The sequence below is a fragment of the Chenopodium album genome, chromosome 17 (assembly GCF_948465745.1).
Source record: "Chenopodium album chromosome 17, dcCheAlbu1.1, whole genome shotgun sequence".
Classification (NCBI taxonomy): Eukaryota; Viridiplantae; Streptophyta; class Magnoliopsida; order Caryophyllales; family Amaranthaceae; genus Chenopodium; species Chenopodium album.
In genome coordinates, this window is record NC_137850.1 from 13,600,639 (window position 1) to 13,627,472 (window position 26,834).

A 26,834-nucleotide genomic window follows, 5' to 3' on the forward strand; every position below is an offset into this window, starting at 1 on the left:
GGTACAGGATAAGGTCAAGTTACATCATTGTTTTTCCGACCTGGTTCTGTAAGTGTTGGATGATGTGAAGGACTGATGCAATGGCTAGATATGCTCACAAGATGTAAAGCAACTAGTCATTTGGCTCACATGAATTAGATTTCTGCATGAAGTGAAACTTTTTGAGGATCACGTATTTGTGGTGAATCAAAAAGACTCAAATAATGTAAAACTTTTGTCAATTGAACGAGAATTAAGGAAAGAGACTGAGCAATGCATGCAATCAGTCTGCACAATGAATATTTTGATCATAGCTCATGTCGAGGGCTAGTGGACATGGAGGATACAGAGCAACAAAGGCCATGTGGAAATGGTCTAAGAGTGTTCAAGACTGATAAGGACCAAGTGGTGAAGTGGGCAAGGTTGGGGTTGGGTATATCATCCTTACATCAAAATAGTGGCATGACCGTGCCATAGAATGTGTCGATTTGTCGAACAAGATGCATAATACTTCATTACTTCTTCCGTCCCATAACACTGCTCCATTTGATATCTTATTAATGCAGTTTTTTGAATTAGATAGATAAATCTTAGTTGAACAGAGGCAGTACATGTACTTGGTTGTGGGGATGAGATGGTCAAAATAAGGAAGACCAAGCAGTGGCAACAATCGGAGTTGTTATGGAAACTGCACCGTGAGGCAGCATGAATTTACAGTTGTAAATGTGGGTGGAAGCTATAAGAGATCATAAGCCATAAAGATATTGTTCTATGCTGTAGTATATTAGACCATCTTCAATAGTGAAACTCATTGGAGTTTTTTTAGGATAGAGTATTTTTTATAAAGGATACTAATAAGTTTGTAACTAAACTTAAATACTCTAAAAGAAAGTTGCTTATTTTAAATATTCAACTTTGAGTCTCAATTGATTGAAAAAAAAAAAAAAAAAAAAAAGTGGGCTCTTATCAATTTTATATTGGTTTATTTATTTACGTAGTATTTAGCTTTTAATGTTTTTGTAAAAACTTAAAATTGTTTATTTAATAGGATGTAGTGGGCTAACTGGAAAATGACATTAGTATACATAAGAGAGTTTCACCGTTGAGCTCCTCCGTTTTTTTTTAAATGCATCACTTTGATTTTTGCACTATTCACATATCATGGTTGACTTGATCTTTTCACCTCTATAAAATAAATAAATGTTATTGTATAATCATTAAATTCGTCATAATGTACACTTTCATAATATAATTTTGTTATAATTTTTACTAATTAATAGTTAAAGATATTAATGGTCAAAGGTACGTCTCGGCAAATGAGCCGGTCAAACTGTTGCAAATAAAAGAAAACAGAGAGAGTATATTACATGAGTTGTTAAATTGAGAAGTTGGTTGAGTATTACTATTGGGTGAGAAAAACTACTCATTTTATATTTTAATACTTAGAGTTGAGTCTCACCATTAAAAATAATTTTACATACGGAGTATTATACAAACAATGATTAAATTACAATTTCCCCTTAAAAAAAAATTAAATAACAATAAACAAGAAACAATAATCCGAAAAACCCACATATATTAGCTATACATGAATGCAAATTATTTACAAATTAACCGACTATTGATTGTCACCACAACAATACCAATAGTCCACATACAACGGTAGATGATTTTTAAACAAAGAGTGAGGCATTCTGTTACACTAAACTATTGTATAATAACAATGCTATAGTAATTACATAATATGCATTTCGCAAATACAATCTATAGAACTATAAGAAATTCTTGGTTATATTTGCATTTTAGGGAGGAGAGAAGAAAAGTGATAAATTAAACGGAACATATCAACCAAGATAGTTGACAACCATAGATACCGGAGCTACGCATAATCCTTTTTGCTTCAAATCAATGCAATCTACATCCTTGAAATCATGCTCTCTATTTATATTATTGTATTCCATATGCTCATCAATTGAGATTTCACTGCCCTGCATTATGATAATAAAATTATCATTAAAGTCAAATATGTTAGGTATATGTTGAACTTTCAGTTAATTGAAGAATATATGAATAATTTAAAGGAGATTAACACATAAAATCTTTTGAAGATGCTAATTGCTAGCCTATACTTAATTTAGTTCCTAAAGGATATAGGTCTTACCATAGACGTTATTACAAGATTTTTGGTTAGGATGTTGAGAAAGATGCAAAAACAATGATGTAAATGAGAGTCAATTTAAGATTTTAAGTATCACTTCTAAAATTTTAACCAAGTTAGTTAACAGTCACTTCCACAAGAGAGGATGGCTATGAATATTCAACAGCATAATTTAGACCCTAGTGAGTGCGAGAAGTTTTGGGGTGAACGAGTGACATATTTAAGAGTATGTCTATTGATCATGCCAATATATACTAAGCATGTTCAATATTTTTACGCTTTCAAAATCAGAAAGGAATTTTTTTTTTTTTTCCTAGTGCATGCTCCGTACCTTATACTTCTAATGAAATTATTGTACGTAACATGCTAAACGACTCCAAATGATGTTAAACAATTTCATACATGAGTGATTTTCATGTGATATTTGGCAACCAAACACGACAGATGTGAATATTATCTAGTAAAATTATTGTATACAACATGCTTAATAATTTCAATTCATAATAATTACATATTTCATATATGAGTGATTTTTATGCGATATATGGTGACCAAACTTGATGGGTATGAGTATAATATAATCTTATAGAATCATTATATACAACATGTTTAATGACACCTATTCATATAAAACAATTTTATACACGAGTCACTTTCATGTGATGTATCATGAAAAACTCGATGGATATGAATATATAGGTTGAGTGTAACATTAAATTTAAATCATACCATTATATTCCGTAAGAAGAATAATGATTCAAATAAGTATTATCTAGGGGAAGAGGGAAACGTAGTTTTACCATGGGACTTCCATTGTCGTTGTCCATTTTTCTGGAATTAATATCCATCCTCTTGAAAAAAGAAGTAATCTGTTCAAAGAAAAAACAACCAAGTACTAAAGAAACAGAAAACAAATGCATCTTTTGTGACTTAATATGAACCTAAGGCAAAATTCATATTATAGATAAATATTTGTTTTATAAGATACATGTCACATGAGACGCCTAAAATTTTAATAGGTCACCCCGTGACCCGTACACATATATAAATCAAGGAATAATCATTTAAATATTCGATTGTTTACATTCTAATATGAATTTCATACTTCCCTTGTTCTTTTTTCTTGTATCATTTAGAGTTTTACGTTTGATGATGCTAAACATATACAATCAACATATGAATTAATCTTGTATTAAAAATTATAAAAATTGTATTTTCAAAAATATATTGAGACAAGTTTAATAAGTTGTAATATAATTATATTTTGTCATACATATAAATCACAAGATTGTTAAAGAACAGAAAAAACAAAGATCCCATATAACAAAAGGACATAAGAAGAGTAAAATTACGTTAAAAAATCAACAAAATAAATTTTTTGATAAAACAAGTTGGTCTAAACAGATGAATATTGGCAAAATTATGAACAAAAACTAACCTTGGGACTTTTAACAGGGGAAGAAGCAGTATCTTCTAAGGAATCATCAAAAGGAATTTTCTTCTTGAAATTTAATTTCTTAGGCATTTTTTGTAAAACACCAAATGAATTACAACCTCCTGCAGGATTGATACTGAATTTGTTTTTTCCATTCGGGTCCGGAACCGGCATCAGACACCATAGAATAACTCATATAACTAGAACAGCTACTGCTGTTTTCATGAACACATCCTACCTTATCGTAGGCCTCGAAATCTTCTATATACTGCGTCCACCCGCTCTCCTCCGGTACACTATCGTCTTCGAGGATTGGTTCCGGCGTTGTAATGACTTTGTAAAGGGAGGAAGAAACAGAGTTTTCCATGATCAACTAGATAAAAAATAAGCAGCAGTCAAGAGAAAAAGAGTTAAGGACTTTTAGTATATGTAATAGAAGTAGACTTTTTTTTTGCCGGCCTATAAAAAAGTACAAAAAAATAACTAAATTACTGTTATTAAAGAATAAAATTCAGGGGAAAAGGTCATCAAATTTGTAGAATCTTTGTTGCAAAGAACAAAAGTAGGTAAAGAACCAATAATTTGAAGCTAATTTTAGAGACTAAAAATGAAGGATATGTCACGTATTTGGTAAGAAAGGTTTAAAGGTATGCCTCAAAATAGTTGACCATTTCATATTGTCGTTGAGAAGTATCTTTCACAAAATTTCAATTTGCATAATATTTAGACTTTTTGGCTTACTTTTAAACCGAAAGAATCTTTCATATAATGACACAAAGAAAAAGTAGATTAAAGCTAGTTTAATTAATTTTTATATATTGGCTAATCTTTTGATTTCTGTTTAATTGTAATTGTCCATCCATTTTTGTTTAATTGTTATAAGTTGAGAGTCATAGAATTTTTAGAGGTTGAGTTGAATTTAATGTAAGGAGATAACAGAGGTAGTAAAAAGATTAATATGTAACTAATATTGATGTACGAGAGATATTCCCTCCGTTTCATATTGATGGCAACATTAAGGTGTTCACAAAATTTAAGAAAATTTATCGGCTGGGGCTCAAAAAAGGAATTTTTTTTATTTTTATTTATTTTTATTAGAATGTTCACAAAAAGTATTGTTGGAAAGAGAGAAATAATAAAATATTTGTGAAAGTGGGGTTAGTGGAAGAAAGAAATTATAAAATAATGATAGGACCTTGTCAAAAGTAGTAATGTTGCAATTATAAAAAAAAAAGCGGCAAAAAATAAAAAAAAGTGTTCTATTTAATATGAAATAAAGGGAGTAATAAAAAGAAACCGATATATGCTTTGAAGAAACAGATAATGATGTAAGATTGGAGAAAAAAAGGGATTATGTGCCTTGATGATGCTGCACGGGATTTTACGAGAGATAGATAATATCAATGCAATTCATATATCACATAATCCCGTTGAACACCAACACATTGAAATGGAAATCCATTTTGTTTGAGAAAAGGTGGCATTGAGACATGTCCGACTATTACACATTTCTACTAGATATCATTCTAGGTAGACCTGGCAAATGGGTCATTCGGGTCGGGTATAGGTCGGTTCAAATTCAGGTCGGATCGGGTCATTTTGGATTTCTGGTTGATTTCGGGCCGACTGATAATCGGGTCGGGTCGGGTATCAGGTCAACATTTTGGGTCGAGTTTGGGTTGGGCCAGTTTGGGTCGGGTCAATTTTTCGGGTCGGGTCAGTTCGGGTTGGGTCAATCTTCGGGTTTAATTTTCGGGTCAACTTCGGGTTGGTTCATATTCGGGTTGATACATTGGGTCAACTTCAACTATGTATATATATTTATTTATTTTTTGACGAGAAACTCACTATATTTATTAAGGCTACTTTTTTCATGGAATATATTAATTGTGAGATTTGTGACTTTTGTTTCGAGCTTTAGTTTATTTTTTTAATCTTATGGACAAACTTAGTACAATAGCCGTTAAATTTCAATCTTTTTACGAATTTTTAATAACTTAAAGTTAAAAGGCCGAAGAAATCGAGAAAATTAATGCTCAAAATATGTAAATTACTTACATTGTTACACATTACAAATTAATTAAAAAAAAAAAAAAAGTTAGATTGATTGTGGTTTTTTTCTATTTCGGTTTGCTCAAATCAAGTCTTTAGCTTAAATAGATTCTGGTCATTTAAGGTATAAGATAATTTATGGTTCGAGTCACTTTGGATTTCAAGTCTATTTGGGTTAATTAATTCAAGTTAAAGGTCGGGTCACTTTGGGTATCAGGTCTGGTCAACTTCGGGTCTCGGGTCATTTCGGGTCTCGGGTCAACTTCGAGTCGGGTCGTTTCGGGTCTCATGTCAACTTCGGGTTGGGTCATCTCGAGTCGGGTCGTTTCGGGTCGAGTCATTTCGGGTTTCGGGTCAAGGTTGGGTCGATTCCACTTCGGGTCAGGTATGGGACGGGTCAGGTTGATTCGGGTTTTGGGTCAATTTCAGGTCACTGTTTTCGAGTCGATTTCGGGTCATGGGTCGGGTCATTCGGATCGGGTCATCGGGTCTAGGTCAGAATTGCTAGGTCTAATCCTAGGTATTTTCACAAAAGGCCTACCTCGTCAACTATTCTTGAACTTTAGATCCACTCTCAGCGTTCGACCTTCTCCCACTATAACTACGGGGGTGTGATAATCCCACCTTTTGCATATTTTCTCATAATAGTTCCACTCCCACCTTTTAAAAATCTGGGAATAATCTCACCTTTTCTATTAACCTTCTCAAAATGGCCCCTTTTACTTGGAACTTGGTGAACCGGTAACTTTTTTTTTTTAGGTGAACTTTTAATTAGTCTTCCCTCCTTAATGAATTAATTACCCAACTATCCAGAACCTACAGTACTCACCCCCCTTTCCCCTGCAAATAATTAAAGACCATTGTAAAAATAAAATATAAAAAGGAATCGCTTGGTTTGTGGGGATAACCATGAAGTTCAATGGCGGATTACGCATGAAGTTCAATGGCAGATTTTAAGCAGCAAAATTGAAGGGTTTTTTTTTTTTTTTTTTTTTTTTTTTTGTGGTTTTTTCGGTTGAATTGGTGATTGTGGTGGCACTTCATAATTTGGGTCTTGCTTTGCAACACGAATTACAGACTGAATGTTGTGGTGGCACTTTACAACTGAATTCGCTGGTGAATTCGAAAAAGATGACCTAGATCCATCATAATTTGATTTCCTCATAGCAAATGAAATTAAAAAAAATTAAATTGTTGGATTAAGAATTTACAGAGAAAGGGGAGAAAGAAAGAAATGGGAGATGATAATTAAGAAGACAAAACAACAGAGCATTTCAAATTAAATACAAACCCAAATATTAACAAAGTTAAGTGCCACGTACGCTAATTCACCTACTATTGCAGGTCATAAATGAAAGGGGTCCATTTTGAAAAGGTTAATAGAAAATGTGGTATTATTTCCAGATTTTTAAAAAATGGGACTATTATGAGAAAATGTGCAAAATGTGGGATTATTCTTGTAAATTTTTCCTAAAGAATACGTGTAAATGTTATTTGTGTTATAATTATTAAGATATATTTTATGAACATTGAACATTTAACTTTTGAGATTTTCTAACATGATTATGACTCATACTTGTAACCCCCATTAACACAACTAATGGACCATATGACATCTAGTAAGTTTTTTGTTTTTGTTTTTTGTTTTGGTTTTTTTTAAAGGCTTGAAAAGAAAGATAGATTAGAAAGAAGTGCAGGGAGTAATATGGTGAATATTTTCTTTCTTTGTGTTTACTTAGTTTTCCAACCAATAAAGACACTTCAAACAAATTAAGTTTGTTCCCTAAGAAGAAAAAAATAATCAAGAAGATTCTTAGCCCCCAATTTTTTTAGGCATACAAATGTACATATCTAAAAATAGTGATTATGGTACTACAAGCCTACACAAGAATGTAATTTATAGTAAAAATAAATTTGAGCCTACAATATATATATTTTTTTTTTCTGTTATCTTAATTTATCCTTTCCATCTCTCTAATGGCTGCAATTAAATTTATTTGACACCACAATTCAAAAATTCATTCATTCTCATATTTAATCATTCTCTTTTCTTTCTAATATTTTTTAGGCAAAATCAACTTTTCAGTCGATATTTCTAACCATTATCTCCACCTTACGTAGGTTGCTCCCAATTTTCATCATCAAAAGATAGATTACATTCATTAATACATTCATTAATTATTCAAAGATCAAATTCATCTTTCTATATAAACATTCCTATATTCTTTGTTTTTCCTTCTCAAATTTTGAGATTGAGTGAAAATTACATATATGCATATACGTACGTTGGATAAGAAATTCCTTAGAACATTTGGGCATGAAAAGGATTTTGTTGGTGCAACAACTTCACCTTCTTAAGTAAAGTCATCTAAGGATATATGATTGATCGCATGATATTCTTGTCAGAGATTGCCATTGTTGTTCGATCACATAGTTGATAGCTACGTATATTTTCATTAAATCCCTCAGTCGGGTACACATAGAGTTAGGTTTAAGATCCATGTTACATTTTCCTAGAACATAATGACTACAAATATAAGATCTCGATCGATGAAGGGACCACCGGAGAGAATAACGGAGGAGCCTATAACCCTCAAGAGTTCCCTATGCACGGTAACAAATGTTTTTCTAACAAATATTGCGGGATATTGGAGAAATGTTAGTGTGTTGTGGTGTAAAAATCTAATGAACATTTCTTTTAGCATCATTATACATGAATGTGAAGGTGAAATGGAAAGGCAAACAACATGCAAGGTAGAGTTAAAACCTTGGCATTTTTGGAGCAAGAAAGGGTACAAATCTTTTGAGATGGATCACAATAAGGTGCCGGAGGAATCCAGCCACCAACTCGACGTGTATTGGGATCTACGATCTGCCAAGTTTGCTGGTAGTAGCCCCGAGCCTTGCTCAGACTACTATGTAGCGCTTGTATCCGATGAAGAGATTGTGCTATTACTAGGGGACTTCAAGAAAAAGGCATATAAGCGCACAAAGAAAAGGCCAGCCCTAGTAGATGCAATCCAATCCTTAAAGAAGGAGACAGTGTATGCTAAGAAGAGTTTCGCGACAAGGGCACGTTTCACTGAAAGCAAATGGGAGCACGACATAGTGGTAGAGAGTTCAACCACGGGAACTAAAGACCCGGAGATGTGGATTAGCATCGATGGAATTGTTCTCATTCATATCAAGAACTTGCAATGGAAGTTTCGAGGGAACGAAACAGTGGTGGTTAACAAGACACCAATTCAGGTGTTGTGGGACGTTCACGCATGGCTATTTTGTAATCCAGGAACAGGGTATGGATTGTTCATATTCAAGCCGGGAGTATCCGAAATGGACACAGATAAGGAGGGAAGCAATAGAAGTGGAGCTAGTGACAATAGTTGTGGTAGTATGTTTTACTCAACACAAAGTGCTCAAACCAAAATAGTTGATTTTTGCCTGTTATTACAAGCTTGGAAAACTGACTAAAATTGAATCTTACAATTCTAATCATTCATATTATCAATAGCATTTGCTTTGTTATGTAAATACAATTTATTTCAATGTTTATTATAATGGTTTACATAATCAGATCTCTACATTTCTACTTTTATAATTAATTAGTGCAAGAGTCGGTTTAGAGGTGTCAATTCAGGCAATTAGATTGGATTTAATTGGATTTAGTTGAATTTGGTCTATTTCTAGTTTAAGTCATATTAAATCATTGTGCCCATACAATTCAAGATTTGAATCTTGTCACTTCTTGTTTGAGTTGGGTTTTATCGGATTGAGTTAGATTTTGACACCTTTAGGTGGGTTTTACTCATTGTAACATTTACAGCAACAATAATGTGCAGGAACAATGCTATTATCACTATCATTATTCAAAAAGAAACAGAAAAAAAAAAAAAAAAAAAAAAGTCACAACCTTCACTCATTAACATCATCATGTATTATCCCTATAATTATCTGTCATTATTGGCATTATCATTTTTGTCTGAGTGTCTCAAGGGAAGCCAAGTCATTATCGAGAAAGGTATTTTGAGTAGACCTATCAAACAGGTTGGATTGAGTTCGTGTCAAATTCAAACAGGGCAATTTCGAGTTTGGGTCCAGCAATGCTTGTCCTAATTAACCCCAAAGCCTCAGTTTTGGGGTTTCGGTTTAAACAACAGAGCAGGCTATCAGGCCATGAAAACAGACAAGTAACCACAAGACCCAATGGTTCCAAGTCTCTGATTTGGAAAAATTACAAGCTAAGGTGTAAAACAAATCGAACCCTCAACCCCTTATAACTAAATTGGCTATTTAACCAAGACAAATATCAATTATGTTATTAAAACGTAAAGAAAACTATATATGTGCAAACCTTTTTAAAACCCTGAGAATAACTCAATTTTGGTTTAATAATGACAATTTCAATTTTGTAAAACCTTTTTAAAAAATTACCTATTTCACGTCTACAACAGTAGCAACCTGGGGCAACGCCCGGGCTACTCACTAGTTATTTATGATAATGCGCTTGTTGGTAATGTAAAATTGTGTCAGCTGTCAGGTGTAAAGATAAGCAGTGTAAAGATCAAACCTCTGATTTTCGGTTCCATTTGACAGTGGTTGTAGGTGCAATGAATAAGCATTCCTCCAAGAATATACCTGTTTCCCCTGGTTGAAACCATTCCTCTTTACTCGCAGAACATAAGTACACTTGCCAAATATTACCTGGTTTTAAATAACTTTGTACTCTCTGAGAAGATTACCGACTAATATTGACAACATGCTCTAACCTATTGAAAAAACCAAAAGGCATTACCCTATCTGGGCCTTAGATGACCTCGGCTTCTTCCTCTAGACCTAAATCAGGCTTTCAAGAGCTACCAAAACCACCTTCATTCTCTACCAAGTACAATTTCCAGCTGGTTTCAGGCCTCGTGATCAATAATATGTGAGGGGCTATCCAAATCTCCCGTTTCTGCAGAGGCAAAAGAATGGAAGGAATCTACAGTTGAAGTACAGGAAATAGAGTCCTCGGAATCTGACACAATATGTTGTTGATGTAGAAAGTCATGTTCTTCTTGTTCTTCGTCTGGTTCTGATGCTTCTGACCCAGAAGCTCCAAGCAAAAGTTTATTAATGGCAGCCTTGGCAGCTTCAGAGAACCACTCATCCTCTGGAAGTGTGCTGAAAATAAAAAATGAATCATAAGAAAACAGCCATATATAGTAGTTTAAAACCCATCAGAAGTAAATGGGATACCTCTGCGGATCAATGCCTCTTGCAGAAAAGGTTTTGACTGCACGAGCAATGATTCCAGATGCTAGCTGTAGCACATGTCTTGATGAATAGCCAGCAAAGCGTGCAATTTCAACAGTGAAATGCATATCAAGAGTCAACTGCCATGATAAACGATCAAGAAACATTATTCATTTGTTAGAGACAATTGTCAAAGGGAGGAAAGAATAACATTCACTGAAGTAATACACCACCTCAATTTTGATTTTGCACACCAAGCAGTATCAGATGAGAAGAGAAGGCATGCACTAATCTTCCAACACTCTTTGTAAATATGTCTGGGATCAGTCTTCAAATGAGGCAAGTTTACAATATGGTAAGTTAATAGTGGGCAGCAAATCTTAGGCGACTCACACACTAACTTATAGTGAGATTAACATGTTACTTGAATAATAACAAGTCACTCCTAGAGTTTATTAAACAGTGTTACTTGGTATCACCATGAGTTATTACAAGATGGTTGATTTTAACCAAAAATTGACGCCTTTTTCCTTGAATAAAGAAATACAAAAAACCATACAAAATTAATTACCTGCTGCAAGCCAAATGGCTTTAATGGAACTGATTCATCCTCAAATACACCCCAAAATTCCTGTTCATCAGACAACCACATGACTATTGTTTCTGTCAGCCTTGCCAGTAGAACTTTCTGAAGCTTCTCTTTTCCAAGCAATACATCCCCAGCAACAGTAGCTAATTGTTGTAGCCTTGCAAATAAAGCCTGTAAAAATTTCAGGTCAGCTTCTTTTACAAATGAGATCTTGAGTAATACAATTCAGTCAGGCCACTGCATATCTGTGAATGACACAGTACACCAATACTGCAAGGAAACAGCTAGCAGTTGGAGTTTTTGTGTTTCAAAAATATTCACGGGATCCCTATAATGTATTAAATCTCTAATATATTTTCAAAGGTTTAAAAGTTCTTGAAAAAAAATAGTTTTGAATGCCAACTAAAGCACAATATTGACATAAGCATGTTAAATTGCTCTAGTTTAATAATCCTCATTGATTTGGATCTATAATCACTAAAAGATGACTTCGTCACTATTGTCTCATTCAGAAAACCAAATCAATGGCACTATTTTCCAAGAAAGGCCAAATACATAGTCCTGAGCTCTTAAAAGCATACTCATCTGTTTCTGGCATCATGCTTGACCACAGAGCAGCATAAGATTTGCTGTCTACTAACAAGTCTAGCGCTGCTTATTATCTCTTACAATATATTTGGCTACAGTAGAGCATTAACTGAAGGCTTATTATAAAAACTAGCCTCAGAAAGGCTTATGAAACTATTATTATCTGTCCTTTTTCATTTTAGATGATGCTTGCTTTGGGTTTTATAGGATCTTTCTCAGCAGGACTGTGACTTGCCCTTTCTCTAAGTCTAAGATATTTATGGGACATTTGGTTGTGAAGCTCCATAAAAGGAGAGAACTCTGTTGTTTTATTCTGTGAGCCATAGGCATTAGGTCTTCCTTGTTCATTCTCTACCTTCATTCCTCCTAAATTGGATCACCCCATATCAATTACTTTTGAATCCCCCCCCCCCTCCAGGATTCCACTTGGATATCCTATCTGAAATTGAGTCATCTGAGTATCTGACACTAATACCATCACCACACTCGGTCAGAAATACGACCACTTTTTTACCCCAAAGTAATGATTTCTAATTCACCAGACACACAACAATAAAATTGAACAGTGAATAAAAAAAGGTTGGCCAAGATCCATCTAGCATAGATTGGCCAAAAAAGGTAGGCTAGAATCCTAACACCTAAAATAATCTCATCTATGCACAAGTCTCTCTCCTCAAAAGTACAATTCTGGAAAAAAATTGTGGTCGGATTTGTTAGTTGGTATCATGATCCGACTACCAACAGTCCAATACAAGGCCTTGTGGATAAAACCCGAGAAAGCTGGCAGTGGATATGGAAAAAATTAGAATGGCATTTGTTAGTCAAGAAGGGGAAGGCTTAGGCCATCTTGCTTGCTGCCCTACTTATTGTCATCTCTGGGATCTTGATTCCTGATTATACTTTACATCAAACTTAGTGAAAATTTAACTAAAAATGTCTCCTTTTGCTGTTAATGTAATACTATTTTCAAGTATACTGAACAGAAATTTCATCAAGGTCCAAAATGAGACGTGACTACTAGCACACAAACACAGTGAATAGCATAATTAAACATTAAACATAAAGTTTAAAATAAGTAACCAAAACGACGTAGAAATTAGAAAGACAAAGTAGCTAACTGTTTAACATAAAGCTAGAGCACCTAGAAGAGAATTACCTGGAATGGAAGTGAAGGAAGCGGAACTGATTCCCACTGTAAGTTCTCCCCTTCTTCATCAACATATATTCTGGCATCAAGTCGTGAATTCCCCTCTCTAGAATATATGAAGTTCAAAACATATTGCCGGCAAAAATGATCCCTGAGCTTGTCTAGAGAATGCTGAAGTTGACGTCTCCAATCCTTGAACTCAACAGCATTACCTCCAATAGACGAGATGCTCTCATGGGATCCAATGCTTGGATCATGAGTCTCCATATTAACATTCCAAATTCTTGAAACTGCCATCGGTAGTAGCTCATCTGCAACACTGTTAGCAACCCCCAAAAGCGCAAGCTGTTGTGAATCTGTCTCAGCTTTGAAGGGAAGAGTCTCCTTCAGCTCTGTAATGCCATCATCCTCTGAAGGACTAGGTAAAGCTTTCGTTAGAAGGTCCACATAATTATCAAATAGTTGCACAGTTCTACTTAAAAGATTTCCCCCAAACTGTACAATGGCCAAGGGCGTCAGCTGGTCAACAATATCCTGCAGTTCCATAAAAAAGACATTAAGAACCCAATAGGCGGAAGATATTTGAGCAAGTTATATTCGATCATCTCATCTGAAAAAGGCTGGTGCTTTACCATATGGTGGAATTAAAAGGAAAAGATGTAAATGAATCAAGCTCTCCAGATTAATCAACATTGATGTTGTGTCAAAAAAAAAAAAAAAAAAAAAAAAAAACATTGACGTTTCAATTTTTTTTTTCCTCAAAGAAAATAAATGTTAACTTTCCCTCCGAAAAAAAAAAAAAAAAGAAAAAGCAGAAGAGTACAGAGTAACTCATTTTCTAAGATATGTCCCAGTTGAGCAACTTTTGAAAGCCCCATCTGCCCTAGCCCATAACGACATTGAATAAGTGATTTTGCTCAAACCAAAAAAAAATATTCTACTAAAGCATTGCGCCACAAGTATCAAAAATATTTGCTATTAAAGCATTGCACGGCTTGCGCCACAAGTACCCACAACAGCTTCTTCTCCTTACCCTACCAAACCCCGTGAAACTAACCTGCATCTAATCCAAAACCTCTGAAGGACAAGATTCCTCATGCAATGCAAACAGCTCCTTCTAAGGTTATTTGCCAGTTGCCACTTCACACTGTAGAAATATATGTGAACAAGACTCACTATGCTCACACAGATATCAGGTGAAATAAAGTATTCCAGCCTACACTTTTGGAGCATGTGATTAATACTTTTTCCACCAAAAACCAATCTCCACACAAAAACCCTTGCCTTTAAGAAGAAGAAGAAGAAGCCAATCTCCACACAAAAACTCTTGCCTTTAAGAAGAAGAAGAAGAAGAAGAAGAAGAAAGTATTTTGCAGCGTTGTAGGAATGCAGGAGCGCTCTAGATTTCCAACAAGAAAAAATGGAGGGAAAAAAATCTAAACTATGTACAATATATATATCAATCTTAACACCTATTTCAAATCAGACTACAGAGTTTTATTCTCCAGTCTAATTAACATAACTTCAGAATTTTTTCATATTGCCGCTTCCAATCTTCCTTTCTCACTTAATCTTAATCAGAGTATCAGAATATAAGTCTCCCGTCAAATTATCATAGCATTGGAATGTCTTGATATTGCTGATGCCATTTATCTTCCTATATAGACTAGTTTTATATCCTCACAACAGCCTCATGAATTTGAGACGCTACTGTAAAAGGCTTAGCAGGATCATTACATAACATATTAACATCCAAAATTACAGTACTCCTATCATCATTATTTGCATTTTACCATGTAATACAAAATTAAACAACATGATATGCGACATCTAAACAGTATTATAATTAAACACAATTATACAAAGGTCGCAACAATAAAATACCCTCAATTTATCCAGTTTTTACTCAGCATGACAAAAGAACATCAGAAATTACATGTAATTGCAACATTACTGATTGAAATGCATGGTCATTCAACATTTCTTCACTTCTAGAAACACAAGAGAAAAAGCTTGTAGCTTGGGACAGTAAGAAATTTCTCCCTTTAGAAAAAAATTCCTCCCTCCAGAAAATTGCAAAGGAAGGAGACTTTAAATTTTCATCATATCATTATCAACAACAACAAAGCCTTAGTCCCAAAATGATCTGGGGTTGGCAAACATGAATCGTCATAAGGAACCATATGATACAAAAAAAGGGACATAACAAGATAATCGATTAAAATTTTCTGAAAAAAAGGTGTTTAAGGTGAACCAAAAAGAGCATCCAATTAAAATTTAAGGGATTTTTAAAGTAAACTTCAAATTTTCATTAAACAAGAAAATTCTACTTAGGAAATGTACGATCAAACTCGGTTGTTTTCACGCAAAACAACCTCTTAGATGTAGCCAGTTTGCACAGTCTCTTTATATTCTTAAATTTCCCCAATTTTCTTAATGGCTATTTTACCTAATATGTTAACTTTAAACAGCATGGTTCACGGAATGCATCAATACTTGTGATTTTCTTAAGCAAAATTTCAGAAAAGAAACTCACTTTGATAATAGAGATAAACTTCACTCCATTACTTATAAGAGCATTATCCGGTGAGGGTGCGAAAACTGACAAAGGAGATAAAAACCGAGGAGACAACAAAGGACTCTCATCATTATCTGAAATGTCTAGAAATACTCGTCTTGCTCTTCTAAAGTTCATCTCCAAAACTTCTTCCATATAAGGCCGCATTAGTACCATAAGCAACTTAGAGAGCTTGATTCCCTGTAATTCCAGAATTATACAATTGCTGAGACTAGCCTGCACACAAACACTAGCTGCACGCAGTGCAGTAGCTGTCTCAGATGAAGGCCCATGCTCCTTAACAAACCGCACGAAAAATTCAATTTCCTCCTCTGCCCATTGAACTACTCTATTTGTGTATATAGGATCATCGCCAAATGTAGAATGTGATTCCTTCGCAGCTAATGAGATAAAAGAAAATATAATTTTTGACAATGTAGCTGGGTATGTTTCTGGATAAAGGGAACATGATGGAACAGAAGCTTCAACTCTGTTTCTGAGGCGAGAAGCGTATCTTTTGAGCAGTATCTGATGTGCTAGGGGTCCTTTTCCAAGTTTTAGCAAACCACATAAAGCCTGCTTCAGCTCAACGTTGCCAAGTGAAGTCTGACTGCTGATTCCTACAAACTGATCCTCAAGAGTAGCCTTTCTTTTCAAGAAAGCAGATTTATAAAAGGATACATTTGATGAAATATCTCCAGCACTTCTCAGGTCTGGTGAGCTTTTTTCCTCCATTTCTAAAGCTTCCAAGGCATCCTGCAGTTTGTGCTCAGCTAAGAGAAAATCAATCTTTTCCAAAAATATTCTTTTTGCATCATAGGTGTCTTTACACAACAAATCATCTTGCTCACAATTCTGCAATTCAGGTACGTTTTCTTGCTCACCAGCTTTGATGCACTCATCTAATTCACGAAATACGCCACTCTCCAGATCCTGTACCAAAATTCCTTGGGCAGAAATGTGCTTTCTCAGATCAGTCAATTCATGTTCCATTTCAACAACTTCTTCCGATAATCTGTGACATGATAAATTGACATATTAAAGCATGATCTTTAGGCATCCAATATTAATGGTACAACGCGCCATCGAATGACATCTCTAAGAGAAATATGAAATCCAATAAATTATGAGCTGGAAGGCAAATTTAACTTCCTCGATTTCAACTTTGATAGCAGTCTCATTATCTTTATATATTTTATTTCACCCAAAGATTTCCACTTCAAAGGCTTGAAAAGCAAATTCAAATTACTCACTAACACATTTTCAATGTTGATGAGCCAGCTTTTATCCACAAACATGTTTCTTCTGAAGTTAGGATGGGATTTTCAAAAGATGAACTTTCTTTCTCCAGACCTGAACTAGGGATGAGGAGTTACAGTTTTCCCACTATTAATAACATACATAAACGGAGATTCATAATAGAAAAAAGCAGTCCTTATCATATCTAAGACCTTGATCACAAGACTAGTAACCTAAGATTGCATTTGAGTTACTAATGGAAAGTAGTGTCTCACTGCCACAAGGCATGTGCCTTCATCTCTTGCATGATGCATCTAGTGCAAATTATGAGACCTTATTGTCACAATACAACTTCATGTCTCCTTCAGAACATTGTATGTCATACACTAAACCTGATCAGGAGCTAATTAACAATTTAGTTAGACATTACTCACTTAACAAGTTAACATGCCAAAATTAAGTTGCCTCTATGCAAAGACATTTAATCCAAGATTAAAAATTGTTTAATCAATCACATTGGCATCACTAAACCTACCATATTGTTAGCACAACTTTTACAGTTATATTAGCTTCAACCTAGAATCTCTATACATGAGAGACAATTTAATGCAAGAAACATGGGAACATGTTTTGAGTCCCATGTTTTGAGAAAAAGAGAGGTCATTAAACTTGCTGAAAATACAATATGTAGGCAATTTCTTTTCAACACAGTTCTATTTTTGAATATCGAGCCTATTATTTACAGAAACAAAGATTTCTTACAATTTTGTATGAGACAAGTGTTAGAACCTAAAACAATTCAGCTGTACAAGCCCTCAACATGTATTCTAACCACCAACCGATAAAAAAATGCATGGTCTGTGCTGTCAAATATGAAATTTTATATTTAAAGAGAATTTTGAATCAACTAGTGAATACTGGCTACAATAAAGGAAAATCAAAAGGTGGTTCTATGATACCTCAGGAAAGCCAAGTACTTTGCCCTTGTATTTCCACATAAATTCTCTACTGAATCCTTTAGATCCAACAGCTCACAGCACAATCTTCTGATTCCCTTTAGTAATTCATGTGCAACACGTGTGAGAGTAAGAAAGCAGCTAGATACATAGAAGGCCGAGAGGAACATAATAAAACCACAAAAGCTCAGTGACAGATCATAACAATTAGAGAAAAATGGATAAACCAGATACCCGTAGCTCTAAAAAGAAAACAGTGCATATAATAGAATGACAAATAAGAGACTTAAATTATTCCTTAGCATCATTTTCTAAGATAGGTTAATATCAACACTGCAGAGCTTTAGAGGTACTTGAAATTTCCTTCACTGAACAACACTCATCCTACTGAATTCAGCTCCACAACTTTAAACATAGCTATGATAAGTCGATAACCAAAGGTAAATCATGCCCAAACAATCTCACCACTCGGTCATGTACGAACCATTTTTAGCCTATACATAGAAAATTTTGGGCAACTTACATCAAAGGAGTTCCAAACAAACACAATGTCACTTTTTTAACCAATATAATATATAATTAAACAATTTTCTATTCAATTTTAATTTCATTTTTTAAGGCAAGTTTTAAATAATCTTATTTTGTGTGAAATTGTCTAAAATAACATATTTCATTTGAACTAATTCTCTAAAATATAAAACATAATACAAAACCGAACCTTGGGCCTAAACATGAGACTAATTTTTCCTTTTCTACTTATTCATAGCTAAATCAACAACTAGAGAATAACAAGTAAAATTATACAAGCTTAATCGAAAAAATATCAAATAAAACAGCAAAACAAGAAAAAACCAAAACCCCGATCAAATCTCGAACATCATTTACCCTCGTGGCTCACTAAACATACGGTACACTCGGATGTATAATAATGCAACTAAAAAAAAAAAACCAGAAGACGATTAAAAAGTAAAACCCTAAAATGTAAGAAAAGAAAGAGAGAATACCTTTTCAGTATTGGACTGAAAGAGAGAGTTGATCTTAGATTGTGGGATTATGCCTTCATGGTATGAAAAATCTTCATCTTCGTCACTGCTCTCCATTGCAGAAAACCAACTTTTGAATCAAAACTTCTGGATTAATTTGCGATGAATTATGACAAAATTTTCAACTTAAGTATAAAAGCTCACTTCAGGTTACCTACTAAGAAAAACCAGTGACCAGAAACTTTTTTTTTTTTTTTTGTTTTTTCAAGAAACAGAAACTGTGTGTTTGAAAGCTGAATAATTGCTCAAATTAAGGTCAAATACGGTCATTAAATTAACATATTTGAAACATTTTAGTTCATCAATTATTGAGTAAGGTAATTTGGTCCCTCATCCACCAAAGAGTTTTATTTCCGGTCAAATAGTTAAGGAACCTTGCCTAGTAATCAATAGTTTAGGGACTTTGTCTAGTTAATCATCAATAGTTTAGGGATTTGCATTTAATGTATCAACATATTTGTAAACAAGTTATCCAAAAATTCTTTCGGTAAAAAAAAAATAGATGTTACAGATTAAAATATACAACCTCCGTTTTTATTTAGTTGACACCTTTCTTTTATCACATTTGCCAACACACTATTTTAATGATTAATATCTCTAATTCTCGACATTGAAAAATTAAAAAAGTGGATATTAATAAAATATATATTGAGACGATTTAAGCAAAATTCCACTTGACTATGTTTGATTGTAGCTATAAATCACAAAAGCTAGTCAAAGCATAGTTTATAAATAGTGTGAAAATCAAACAGTGTCAACTAAAAAAACGGAGGAAGTATATTGTGAAGGAATTGTGTCTTCGATAAGTGCAATTACTAGATATATCAAGGATCACTATTATGGAGATAATAAGTTCATTCTATTGGGGCGTCATCCTCTGTTGCTAGACTATGAGAGATGATCTTTGGGCTAGTCAAATAGCCCAAAGCCCTTTAGAATGGATCCTATGTTGGTCACACACAAGGGTATTGGGTTGAGCAATCAATTAGTCATAAACATGAGTGGGCTAAGTATAGTTTGAGTAGGAATAGGAAGTGGGCTTAGATTTGGACTTGGACTATTATTTAGAGATATGATCTATAAATAATAGCTTTGCCTAGGGTTGGAGATAAGTCACAATTGACATTACAGTGGATTGTGAAACAAGCAACCACCATCCAAAAGACCCTCTTCCTCCCTCTCTCACACGCCACCTCTCTCCCCACCTCTCACCCACGGCCGGCCACTCCTAGTGGCCCTCGTGGTGTCGCACGGTGTTTTCTTGCCTAGTTGATTGTTCTTCCATCTCCGTAGAAGATCGATAGAAGTGTTCTCTCGAGACTAACTAGCATTAGTGGAGGTCTTAATCCGTGCCCGTGGACTGAATAGAGGAATCGCGTTTGAGGTTCTTTATCTCCCATTGTTCTTGCTCGATCATCGTGGAATCACGCTTCAAAGGTATAATTCTTACTTCTTTATGTGTTATGCATGAGATCCTTGGTTTGGTGCTATATGAATATGATTCATGTTAATTCCGCATTTAGTACCTATAATCTCCTACAGTGGTGTCAGTTAGCCTCTTGCATCTACATATATTGAGTAATAATTCTTTGATAATCCACAATTTTAATTCAATTAGGAGGGAGAATATTTAATTATGAGTCAATTGTTATATTAAATGTGATTTAACAATATAGAATCATTAAAGGTGTTTAATTTGCTCCATATTAACCATAAATTTGATCCGATTTGCCCTAATAAAATTCGAAATTCGAACCCCTAAAACCCTAATTTCGAAATTTTCGAAATTTAAACCCTAATTTGTGAAATTTGTGTTTAAATTTTGATTTAATTCGATGGTAATATGTTTAAGGAATTTAATCTATTTGATTACATGTTAAAATTATGAATTTTTCATGGTCAAATTATTTAATTTAAGTGTTAAATTAAATTGGGGATTAATTTCATCAAGAACCCTAATTTCAAAATTGAATATGATTTAATTTTGGAATTAAATGGACCACATTAAGTTTTAATTAATTTTTACAAGAGTTGTTTTGATTAATTAAAATATTTTAAAAAAAATAAAAATAAAAAAAAGGGGAAACAGCAGCAGCACCGCGGCTGGGTGGCGCTGCCACGGTGGTGCCGCTGCTGGTGGTCCAGGAGGGAGGGGGCGGGGCTGGGTCAGGCAGCAAGGAGCAGCGCAGCAGTGCCGCAACCTTGCGTGTGCTGCTGCTGCTGCTGTTCCTGCGTTACTGCAGGGGCAGCAGCCACCGTGGCCGGCTCCGGCTGGCCACACCACGGTGGCTGACGTGGTTCTTCATAAAAAAAAAAAAAAAAATTTATTTTATTTTAGATAAAATCAGATTTCAAAATTTTAAAAGATAAGTTTAATTTTTGAAAAGATAATTAACAAAATTAAAGTTGTTATTTTTGTTAAGTTTGGATAATTATGGAGCAAAAGATTCTATAAGGATAATAATTGATTAAATAATGTGATTATCTCATAATTATTTATGGATAATAATTGATTTAAAATATGTGATTGGCAAGTAATTAGGATAGAATTCCTAAATTAGTTAGGATAAACATGGAAAATAAATATGATTTATATTCCATATTTTCAAATAAGATTTGATTCTATCTCATACCTAAATTAAAATATATGATATTTTATAATTGGTCATGATTAATATATAATATTATCTAATTACAATAATTAATTAAAATATGAGATATTTATAGCCATGTTTCCTTTATTATAGACATTCGATGTTGTAGTTTAGGAAAGCATGATGAGTGATTTATTATATGGCACTTTATAATATATGATATTGTTTATTGCTACATATAGACTAGTATGGCCCATAGATTCTAAAATACGATCTGCGCATCGTGAAGTATTTTTGTAATCTAAATACGGCCTGCGTACCGTTGAGTATTTTTGTAATTTATTTTATTTTATTTAAGTAGTAGTAGAATAGAATAAAAATTACAGGTTGCAGTTGATCCAAAACCAATGAAGTGAAGGCCCAATGGAACAAGATGGATGAGATCCATGAAGATCCAAGTGGGAGCATTCTACTTTATTAGTTTTCTTAGGATTTAGGGGCCATACTATGTCATGTTTTATTGCATTAGTAGATCATGCATGTTTAGGTTTATTTATGTTGCTTGATGATGCGTTAGAGTTCACTATAAAATCACAACATAATAAATCTAGATCCCAGAAATATTGATGCAGCTTTTCCAATTAAAAACCCGATGAAAACCTTGATCGTTTGTGGTGGGTCAGCACTCAGCAGAGCATCATAATATATCTTGGGGAAGTGGGGGTAGAACTGCATAACTACACTTTTAATTGGTTATATTCAACAAGGTTACCTAAATCGTTTAGAACCTTGAAGCTAAGGGTAATAATTAAACATGTGATGGATTAATTATTCAACCAAGAATTACAAAGAGTTGTAATCAGTAAAGAGTTTACTCACCTTGAAAATGTAATGGTTGATGCGGAGCTTCACTCTGGTTAATTATTGCACAAATAAAGGATCTTGGAATCATTTTATTCGATAGGGGTCAATTTAAAATTGAATAAAATGCTTTAAAGTTACCAATAAATTCTAAATTACTTATGGTACTTTAAAGTTATTAAACATAATTATTGAATTTTGCCTCGTTTTGTTTTTGTTTGTAGATGAATAACTTATATGACAACACAGATTTACCAATGAAACTCAATTTAAGGCTTAATCTCAGAAACTACAGGCAATGGGAGGGCGAATTGAGAAATGTTCTCACAAGTTTCAAACTTGATGCTCGCCTATATGTACCCGTTGAGAACAAGTGTGCTCCTGGTCAGGACCCTGAAATGCATGCAAAATTAGTTTTGGATGCAATAAAGGTCAAGAACCTAATACTGGAATCTATTCCAAACTGTTGGTACAATAGGTTCAGACGGTATGAGGTGACCAACTTATATCAATGTCTTCGTGCTATCTGTAGGGGTGGCATGGGGGCATTGGGTAGTGGAGGTGTCAACGATCCAAATGTAAGAGAGATCGTTAACTCGATCCCTCAGATTTACTATTCCTGGGCTGACAGTTTAAGGTATGAGACTTACCGGATTCATGGTAAGATAATGGCAAAGAAACTCTTGCCTGGTCAGTCTGTGAGGAACCATGTTAATGAATTGGTTGATATGATCAACCAAATGGATGTCCTCGGGAAACCGATTGATGATGACTATGCACGTGACATTATCTTGTTCTCGCTCCATGCTGGTTTTGACATTGTGAGACTTTCTCATAATGATGAGGGATCATCAGCAAATTTGATCAACATCTTACTTAACCATGCTGAGGAGTACCTGATAAGGAGAGATTGCCAGTGCTTCTATTTTGGTGGATGGCAAGTCCATACACCAGGGTGTCCCCATTATGCACCAGTGAAAACAGAAGGTAAGGTGTTACTTGATGTTTTTGTTGTAGAAATTAATCTTACTTCATCTTCCACTTGGGTATTCGATACCGGTTGTGGTGCTCATATCGTCAATGACGTGCAGGGCTTGAAAGGAAGTAGGAAGCTGGATCCAGGAGAAGTGACACTTCGAGTAGGAAATGGAGCAAAAGTTGCTGCACTTGCTATTGGGAGTTATCATTTGAGACTACCTTCTGGATTAATTTTAGTACTTAATAACTGTTATTTCGTTCCCAGCATTACTAAAAACATTATTTCAGTTCCAGTTTTAGATACTGAAGGTTTTTCATTTGAAATAAGAGACAAACGTTGTTTTATTTCGAAAGAAAACATGTTATATGCTAATGCTAAGTTAATTAATGGTTTGTATGTTTTAGAATATACAACTCATGTCTACAACATTGATCATAAAAAGCAGAAAACAGATGGTTCAAACCCAACTTACCTATGGCATTGTAGGCTTGGACATATTAACCAAAAGCGCGTCCAAAAATTACATAAGGATGGACTCCTTTCTTCTTTTGATTATGAATCATTTGAAAACTGTGAGTCATGCTTGCTTGGGAAAATGACTAAGTCACCCTTTACGGGTATAGGTGAAAGAGCTAGTGACCTTTTGGGGCTCATACATACAGATGTGTGTGGACCAATGAGTTCAAAAGCTAGGGGTGGATTTAGCTACTTCATTACTTTTACTGATGATTTAAGTAGATATGGTTACATTTACTTAATGAAGCACAAGTCGGAAGCCTTTGAAAAGTTCAAAGAATTCCAGAATGAAGTACAAAACCAACTTGGGAAGACAATTAAGGCACTACGATCTGATCGTGGTGGCGAATACTTAACCCAAGAATTTGATGAACATCTGATTAATTGTGGAATACTTTCACAATTAACCCCTCCAGGGACACCTCAATTAAATGGAGTGTCAGAAAGGAGAAATAGGACTCTACTAGATATGGTCAGGTCCATGATGAGCTTTACTGATCTTCCCATATCTTTTTGGGGATATGCATTAGGAGCAGCTTCCAGAGTACTAAACAGAAGCCCATCCAAAGCAGTTGAGAAGACACCATATGAATTATGGAAAGGAAAAGTTCCAAATTTGTCTTATCTCAAGATTTGGGGTTGTGAAGCCTATGTAAAACGTTTACAAAGCGATAAACTACACCCTAAATCAGACAAGTGTTTCTTTGTGGGCTATCCTAAAGAAACACAAGGGTATTACTTCTACAATCGCGAAGACAACAAAGTGTTTGTTGCTCGCAATGGTGTCTTTCTAGAAAAGGAATTTCTATCTAGAAAGCCAAGTGGGAGTAAAGTGGTTCTCGAAGAAATTCGAGACGAGCAACAAATGGATGTGGATAACACCACATCAGAGGCGAGGGCGCATGAAACGATTAATCATGCGTCGGAGCAAGCTAAATCCACCAACGAGACTCCTATCGCCCCACTTGAATCTAATTCATGCGAAAATCTTCAAGGAGTTGGAGAGAAAATTTCTACTGTTGCTCCTACCCCACGTAGGTCTGACAGAATCAGAAACAAACAGTTTGTCGATGTTCTGTTAACTGAGGATTCTGAAATCTTCTTATTGGAGAATGAGGAACCCACAACCTACAAGCAAGCTTTGGTGAGCCCCAACTCAAATAAATGGCTTGAGGCCATGAAATCCGAAATGGAGTCAATGTCTGAAAACAAAGTGTGGACCCTAGTTGACTTGCCTAATGGGGTAAAACCCATTGGTTGCAAATGGGTCTACAAGATTAAAACAGACAAGGATGGAAATGCCTACATCCATAAAGCAAGACTAGTTGCAAAAGGGTTCAGACAGATTCATGGTATTGACTATGATGAAACCTTTTCCCCAGTAGCAATGCTTAAGTCCATTCGGATTCTTCTAGCGATTGCCGCATTCTTCGATTACGAGATATGGCAGATGGATGTCAAAACCGCCTTCTTGAATGGGTTCTTGAAGGAGGAAGTGTATATGACTCAACCTGAGGGTTTTGAAGATCCAGAAAATCCTAGTAAGGTATGCAAGCTTGAGAAATCCATTTATGGATTGAAGCAGGCATCCAGGAGTTGGAATCTTCGTTTTGATGAAGCGATCAAAAGGTTTGATTTTGTCAAAAGTGAAGAGGAACCTTGTGTATACAAGAAGTTTAGTGGGAGCAGCATAGTTTTCTTAGTCTTGTATGTAGATGACATACTTCTCATGGGAAATGACATACCAATGCTTGAGTCAGTCAAGGAATGGTTGAAGAGTTGTTTTTCCATGAAAGACTTAGGTGAAGCTGAGTACATTTTGGGAATCAAAATCCATAGAGACAGGTCTCGAAGGATGATTGGACTAAGTCAAGAGACTTATATTGATAAGGTTCTTGACAGGTTCGAGATGACAAACTCCAAGAGAGGTTTTCTCCCCATGTCCCATGGCATTACGCTCAGTAAATCTCAATGCCCGGTTATGCCAGATGAGATGAGACGTATGGCTATCATTCCTTATGCTTCTGCAATAGGATCGATAATGTATGCCATGATTTGTACAAGGCCGGATGTTGCATATGCTCTAAGCATGTGCAGCAGGTTTCAGGCAAATCCAGGTGAAGCACACTGGACAGCTGCCAAGAACATCCTTAAGTACTTGAGAAGGACGAAAGGAATGTTTCTAGTGTATGGTGGCGAAGATGAGTTGGTTGTCAAAGGTTATACGGATGCGAGTTTCCAAACAGACAGGGATGACTTCAGATCTCAATCTGGATACATTTTCTGTCTGAATGGAGGAGCAGTGAGCTGGAAGAGTTCGAAGCAAAGCACTGTCGCAGACTCTACAACAGAATCAGAGTATTTGGCTGCTGTTGAAGCAGCTAAGGAAGCTGTTTGGATAAAGAAGTTCCTGACTGAGCTGGATATTGTACCAAGTTCTCAAAAGGGTATTGAGATATATTGTGACAATAATGGAGCTATTGCTCAATCCAAGGAAGCTAGGTCACACTTCAAATCCAAACATGTAGAGAGGAAGTTTCACCTCATTCGAGAGATCGTTGACAGAGGAGATGTCAAGATGAGCAAAATTCACACGGATGAGAACATCGCTGATCCGCTTACTAAACCCCTTCCAATGCATAAGCATGAGAAGCATACTAGTGCAACTGGATTGAAGCGAATGGTGTAATTAGAAGTTGTTTTTGTTTTGAGAAAACAAATTACATATGTAATACATTTATTTGCAGAATTATGTTTAATTGGAAATTATTTTCTTTTCTTATTTAATTGTGGTTTCAAAATTAAATGAAATGTCCAAAATAATTATGGATTGATGGGCTCATCAGGTTATCTATTCGATAGAGACTTGGTGTATGAAACCCCACAGGTGAACAAAATCCACATATTAT

The 26,834-nt window shown here is 34.9% G+C and overlaps 2 protein-coding genes and 1 pseudogene across 3 annotated transcripts; 1 reads left to right on the top strand and 2 right to left on the bottom strand.

Annotated features, from left to right (window-relative positions):
* Positions 1-1,633: 1,633 nt before the first annotated feature.
* On the bottom strand, positions 1,634-6,789 carry LOC145588684 (vascular-related unknown protein 4-like; annotated as a pseudogene). The gene is made up of 4 exons (XR_014101616.1): positions 6,664-6,789; positions 3,576-3,945; positions 2,938-3,006; positions 1,634-1,967 (listed from the first exon to the last, which is right to left on the bottom strand). The product of XR_014101616.1 is annotated as a vascular-related unknown protein 4-like (transcript).
* A 1,358-nt stretch (positions 6,790-8,147) lies between these two features.
* Positions 8,148-9,095, top strand: LOC145588685 (uncharacterized). Its single transcript, XM_081645300.1, has one exon. The coding sequence runs from the start codon at positions 8,148-8,150 to the stop codon at positions 9,093-9,095; it is 948 nt and encodes a 315-aa protein (XP_081501426.1).
* A 1,082-nt stretch (positions 9,096-10,177) lies between these two features.
* LOC145587622 (exocyst complex component EXO84C-like) lies at positions 10,178-19,194 on the bottom strand. Its single transcript, XM_081644352.1, has 7 exons — positions 18,937-19,194; positions 17,936-18,030; positions 15,717-16,752; positions 13,190-13,714; positions 11,428-11,616; positions 10,860-10,996; positions 10,178-10,784 (listed from the first exon to the last, which is right to left on the bottom strand). Exons 1-7 carry the CDS (start codon positions 19,030-19,032, stop codon positions 10,526-10,528), a joined length of 2,337 nt encoding a protein of 778 aa, XP_081500478.1. The 5' UTR covers positions 19,033-19,194; the 3' UTR covers positions 10,178-10,525.
* Positions 19,195-26,834: the final 7,640 nt, after the last annotated feature.